This window comes from Chroicocephalus ridibundus, chromosome 6 (assembly GCF_963924245.1).
Source record: "Chroicocephalus ridibundus chromosome 6, bChrRid1.1, whole genome shotgun sequence".
Taxonomy (NCBI): Eukaryota; Metazoa; Chordata; class Aves; order Charadriiformes; family Laridae; genus Chroicocephalus; species Chroicocephalus ridibundus.
This window is the reverse complement of record NC_086289.1, coordinates 21,600,133-21,606,536: the sequence shown is the minus strand read 5'-3', so window position 1 is coordinate 21,606,536 and position 6,404 is coordinate 21,600,133. Positions and strand designations below refer to the sequence as shown.

The following is a 6,404-nucleotide window of genomic DNA, read 5'->3' as shown; positions in this document are numbered from 1 at the left end:
CACATTGAACGGCAATATCTACCACAAAGATGAGTGCATGACCCACTTCAGAGAGAGCTGATCCTTCCGTTTCCATCTAGGAGTGATTCTACGAGTGGACACTGTACCTTAGTAGCATGACTTAGGAGATGCCTCTGTGCAAGTCATGGCTAAGGATGTATGGGAGGAACCCATGGCCCATGCACGGGAAGGTGACTTTCTGGTGGAAAGTCACTCTCTGAAGAGGGAGCAGGGAGCGGGACAGCAGCATGTGTATCCAGACCCCCAGGAAGAGTAAGGACTTTACTATTTGCATGTATTTGCTTCCTTTCTGGTGCCAGTGTTACTTTTAACCTCCCTACCTCTTTCCACAGCCTCTCCTGCAGTTGAATCAGCCTGTTAATATCGGCCTTGAAAGCTGCACAGTCAATTTCCCAAACCTCCACCAATCCTACTTGTATCTCAGGTCCACAGGCTAGAGCAGAGGGAGCAGACGCAAGAAAACAGGCATCAGCCTCTCTTCCCATATTTCATTTTCTGGACTGATGCATGACTATGCAGATCATTACCATATGAAAGCTGAAGCAAGACGACATTCGCTGTAATCCAGGCGAAGAACAAGAGTTAGGGCTGGCACACGGGATATACTGCATCAGCTTATTGCATTTTTTGCACCTATTTTCTTTCTTTCTTTTTTTTTTTTTTTGTGGCTCACGTTATAGTCTCCAATTCCCTTGTCCTATTCCAGTGTCACTACATAATTGTATGCCTCGGCTCCTACAGTCATCACTTCTCACGGGCTGCAGTAAAAGGAAGATGCATGCGTCTTAAAGGTACTTCCTCAATAACAGGAAGTGGTCTTACCTTCCACATTTTTGACGAAACTCTTTAGCCGGGGGAAGAAAAAGGGAATCAGGCTGCTGTAAAGGGTCTAAAATTAGTTGTGCTTCCATGCCTGTGTTTCATATGAACCAGAAAGGGTGTATATTTTAGTAGGACCCTTTTCCAAATCACACATGAATGACAGAAATAACTATATTTCTCAAAGTGCAGGAGCTTCATTTCTCTACGGAGCACATTGTGCTTCTTCCTACAAGGTTTTCATGACATATAGCATTAGATATCGAGTTAAGAAATAAAAGCTAGATACATATCCTTGTTCAGTTTTGTTTTATTAGCATAAGACGCTTTCTTAGCTGTTGAGAAAACACACTGTAGGCTGGTGAAGCTAGTACAAGGAACAAATTCTAGGGGAAATAAACCAAAACTCTCTCCCCCTTAACCAAAGCCCAAGTACTTGCACTTAATCACCTCTAAACAAAACACACAAAATTCAGTTGTTTCTAGCTAAGGCGGAACATGCCAATTATGCTTAATTGGCCAAATCTGAAGACTTCTCTTATAAGCTGTCAATGAACCATTCTCCACAACTTTTATCATTATACAAAGTAGCTTCTTCATCCCCCACAAAACAAAGGAAACTATACACAAAAACCATCAGACTCAGCAACGAAACAGAAATCGAGCATAAGCACTGCTAGGTCTGTACTCATTGCCATTGTGCTAAGCAAAACATTTGTCCGTACATATGAAAGACATCAAACTCTACTGGCAAAGGCTAAAACAAACCTTGCTAGTTTTATGTAGAAAATATATAGGTTTTTGTAGGTACAAAATTTTCATCTCCTGTGAATCAGGCTACATCATTTCACATGAAGTTGGTAAGAAAGTGACAAAAACCCATCAACTATGTTAAGAAAACGTCCTGCTTCTACCTTCATCCTGATTAGGACATTCACAGTTGCAGTGAAAATATTTAACATTTGTTCTAATCAGATTAAAAACAATACATAGGCTTTAAAGTTTATATTTTTATATGTTATCAGTATCACCTATTAAAAATAGGAAGGATATTAAAGATATGATTCGCTTATTGCTCGTGACGCTATTTTCATTGAATAAGATAAGTGAATCTGTGATTATACTGTTTTGACCAGGAGAAAGAAAGCTAACAGAAACATGGATATTGATTCTAAGATTAATTAAGCAATCTTGGAAAAACAAACTTGTAACAAAGTTGACCTAGAGGGTTGTCTGCTAGTCTTTGCAAGATCAGTCATAATCAAATTTGTCTTGAAAGTCCAAACAGACTATGGGTCGCTCTGATGGAGAGGGTGGTTTCTTATTTTATCCATTTCTGAAAGTTCATTGACAAGAAGCATATGTAACAGGAAAGCATCATTAGCTTTACACGCCTCCAAACTCTCCTGGGTTTCTGCTCAAACAGCAACACTGTTGGGAATGCGATCTGGGGAAAGGTAGTAGTAAGGAAGCTTTTTGTTCTTGTTGCGCTCGGTGATGGCGTTGACGATTTCATCCAGATTCTTGCGGAATTTTGCCATAGCCTCTTTCACTGGCTTCTCCACGAAGTGTTCATCTGGGTACGTGCCCAGAAACAGCTAATTGAAAAACATCAAGAAATTGCGCTTTGAGAAAGCAAAGGCTATTCTGTTTCAACATTATGTCATTCAGCAGAACAACACCCAGAGCCTCACAAATGCTACTATTAAAATAGTACTATCAATATTTAAGCTAGCCTACATTGGCACTGCCAATGAAAGATGCTGTCCCATCCTCCCTCCACTGTAAGCTGCTTCATTTCATCCCTGCATCTTTCTGCAGTGCTGGTTCAAGTGTCTATGTGGCACCTCCTCCACCTGCTGGGAGCCAATCCACTGAAAAATAAGCACCTTTTTTCAGGCTAGCGGTCAGCCAGATCAGCTTCTCAAGCCAGCTATCTGCGTAGCCACACAAAGATTTGTGCTGCTAAAGAAAAGGACAGCATGGGACGTGAATGAACAGCCAGGGATGAAAAATGAAGATGACTCCTTCTTTCAGTGACAGCTGAAGTTTCTGTTGACTTAAAACTCTTCTTCAAAGTTCAACCTGACAGTTGCTTTAGTCAGCTTGGACTTTAAGAGTGCCCTGAATACCAATATGCATACTGGCATATTACCTACTTTAGGTAACTATTTCCCATGATACCACCCATACTACTAGCTTCTCAGCTGAAATCTGCTTCCTTCTTCAGAGAAGAAACTTCAGAAGTACTCTCTGTCCATCGTCTTCCATTTAAGGATTTCAAAACACATCCTCTAGACTAAGCCCTTGGGTGAGACAACCAAGTACCTACGACTTCATTTTACATGAGGGAAATGGCTATGGACCATGCTCGCAAAGCATCCTGTAGGCTTGTTTTGTTTGCTTTGCACGCCAGCCAGGCACAAGCCACAATCATAGTGCACGTGGCACTGGGGCAGATTTTGCAAAGGGACAGGACGTGGGGACACGGTGGTGTTGTAGTTTATCCACTAGCACTGCTGGGGCAAGAAGTGGAGAAAATCCTTGTGCCTGTGCAGCCCTCTCCCTCCCACACCAGTATGCTTACTCAGCAATGACATACTTGAGGTTAGAAACTTTCATTTTGGCTGAAACACAGCCTCAGAGTAAAAATATGACCTCTTTCTCAGAGCTGGTTTGTATCTGGGCAAACTCACACCATGGATACATCTCCACAGAAAGGCAAACACCGTCCAGTCAAGCACAGAGCAGCACTATAATCTCATGAGTCTGTGCAGTCTTGCCGTGGCCGTTGTGGTCTCACCTACATCTCCACCACCTAGAGAAGGGAGGTTGACTTACTTCATTGTCCTGGAATTGGCTCAAGGCCCAGACAGCTCCAAGATGCCAACAAGAACGGCCCCTGTCTGGCAGACTCTCGACAATTTGCTCGATGGTGACTGTCCCCTTTTCTGTTGGAGGAGGGCGGCGCATTGTTGGTGGGGCATTGGGAATCCAGGAACACCAGTCATACTGCTCAACAAAGCAAGACAGCACAGTGAAAAATTACAGTGGCCAGTATTTAGGAACACCACCAAGAAAATCAGGAGTCTTGACACCAGGGAGTTTGCTTCTGTAATATGAGCCTCTCAGAAAGGGAAGATACTAACTAAAGGACAGAGAGATGCTCTAGAGAAGGAATGAAGGAGATAAGGAAGACTCCAACATCTTTCTCAGGATCTCACAAGGGAGAGAGTTGAGCTGCCTTAATGGGAGCAGTTATTCTGCTAACCACAGGCATGTGCCATACAGCCCACATTCACCAGCCAGGCTAAGGACTTCGCTATTTTATTAAACAAAGATCTCTTCTGACAATCTGAGGAGACCTTTGATAAAAACCATATAATTCATAACATCTCCTTTTTTCCAGTTGCTCTTTTCTGCAAAATTTCCTCAAAGAACATGCCCACAGTACTTTGGTCAGGCTGTAAGAGATGCAAAGATGCTGGTGCATCATGGACTATGGCATGTGGATGTGGCCATGGTGAACACCAGACTGGGAAATCAGAATCACTTCTGGCCTACTTCAGCGTTGTGGGATGGTGATGTCTCACTTTGCCTCAAATATGACCTTGAGTTTCGCCACCATCTGAGATGTTGCACTTATCATAGCCTTTTCCTTTCCGAGAACTTTTTCATTACCCTCACTCATTACCTCTGCCTTGCCTGAGGGAAAGTCCCCTTTCAGCTGTGTGCTACGCTTACGCCGTGCTCAATCTGTTCTCTCCAGGGCATAGCCATGTCCTCCTACCCTCAGCCCTCCCTCTCTGCCATTTTTTCCCATGTCTGAAGACCCTTTTGCTGATGGGCTGAATATCCTCTGCATGCCAGATTCCCCTTCTCATTCTCTGAAGGCCCTCTGCTGAACACTGGTAGCCTGGGCAACATTAAGATATGGTTTCTTAGTGGTACTTTAACAGACAGGATTTCCTGAGGGGAAGGCTGGGAGATGTCTCAATCACTTGTAATGACAGGTTAGAAGTGAACAGTCACGGAGTTCCCTGGTCATGGACGTGGCACAGGAATAGTATGGGTTCATTTGACATCTAGCTCTAGACCTGCTCCAGGGCTCCTGAGCTGCAGGGGTGGACAGAATGATCAATATGGAGAGCGATATGGGATGTGTTTGGAAATAATTACCATAGGAAAGATGGTCTCCCTGCTTATCTGTGAGATCATTCAGGCCTGAAGCCAGAACACGTGCCAAAAAAAATCTCATAGAACCATAGAATATCTCAAGTTGGAAGGGACCCATAATGATCATCAAATTCAACTCCGTGCTCCTCATAGGACTACCTAAAACTAAACTATATGACTAAGAGCATCTCTAGATGCTCCTTGAACTCTGACAGGCTTGGCACTGTGACGACTTCCCTGGGGAGCCTGTTCCAGTGACCGACCACCCACTCAGTGAAGGAGCTCTGTGCAATATAGGCTGACAAAGAGATTTGCTTCTGGCTGTGAAGTCTGCTTTCCAAAATGCCTTGATGTTGGAAGAAACAGCATTTGAAAGGCAGGCTGTTACTATAGTTTCAGGGTGGATATATGTCAGAGTAAAGGCAGGCAGGGATAACACAGGCTATCAGCACATGACTCGTTAAACTTCACAGAGGAAGCTCAAGTTGCCAGTTGTCTCACAAACTCAAAAAACAAGCAGCAATGCCCTTCCCATGCATTGGGAATATTAAGCACATTGGTGCTTTTGAAAACTTGACCACACATGACCAAAGCCTTGATCCTCACATACGTTCCCCTTCAAATTTCTCTGTATGTCAGTGGGAGTTAAGTACCTAGGTATCACTGAGGATCTGGACTCATGTCCCACTGACTTCAATGAGACTTTACCTTGTAGACGCTTGTCTGTGCTGCTGCAGCAAGTAGAAGTGGAGGTCCTGCAGACGTGCATGGCAGCTTTCAACCAGTTAACTCAGGACCCTTGGGAAATGCTCCATCAGGCCAGCTAGACTGCTCTACTGCTGGGACTGAGCTGCTGCAAACAGCCAGCTGCACCAACTCAAAGACAGATGGCGTCTGCAGGCAGCAAGTTCCCTAAGCCACATCTGAAAATGGGATGTATGCTGCTTCCGCGCAGGCACGCTGCCAAATTAGCACAGCCTACAACAGCAACCCACAGTAGCTACCCGGGACTGCACTCACAGCAAACGCAAAGCAAAGCCACCCAGCATAACTCACTGTGTTTCATTGCAGAATGTGCCACAGACTGCCAGCACATACCCAGGCAGTTCACGTGGTGTCTGGAAGGCATGGTAGCTAGACTGTGCACCTGAACCCTTCTCCATTTCTAAAAGGGGTCTTAGCAAGCCATTTAAACGCTTAAAAACATTATTCCCCATAATAAAATCATTAAAACTGAAATATACAAGCTAGAACCCCCAAATTTGAGCTTTGGTACCTATTTAGGACTCAAAATACCTTTCTCGGCTTCCAAAAGAATTCTGTTTCCACGGCCTTCATGGGGATTTGAAGATGGGTCTGCAGTTATTTTGACCAGAAGGAGTAATGTA

The 6,404-nt window shown here is 44.1% G+C and overlaps 1 protein-coding gene across 1 annotated transcript in view; it reads right to left on the bottom strand.

Annotated features, from left to right (window-relative positions):
* Positions 1-1,132: 1,132 nt before the first annotated feature.
* The window catches only part of ALOX5 (arachidonate 5-lipoxygenase), a 32,011-nt gene continuing 26,739 nt past the window's right edge, over positions 1,133-6,404 (bottom strand). The window contains exons 13-14 of the mRNA XM_063339443.1: positions 3,682-3,852; positions 1,133-2,438 (exon numbers count right to left, since the gene is read on the bottom strand). Coding sequence (XP_063195513.1) covers positions 2,259-2,438; positions 3,682-3,852 — 351 coding nt within the window. The 3' untranslated portion in view covers positions 1,133-2,258. The remainder of the gene's footprint in view (positions 2,439-3,681; positions 3,853-6,404) is intronic.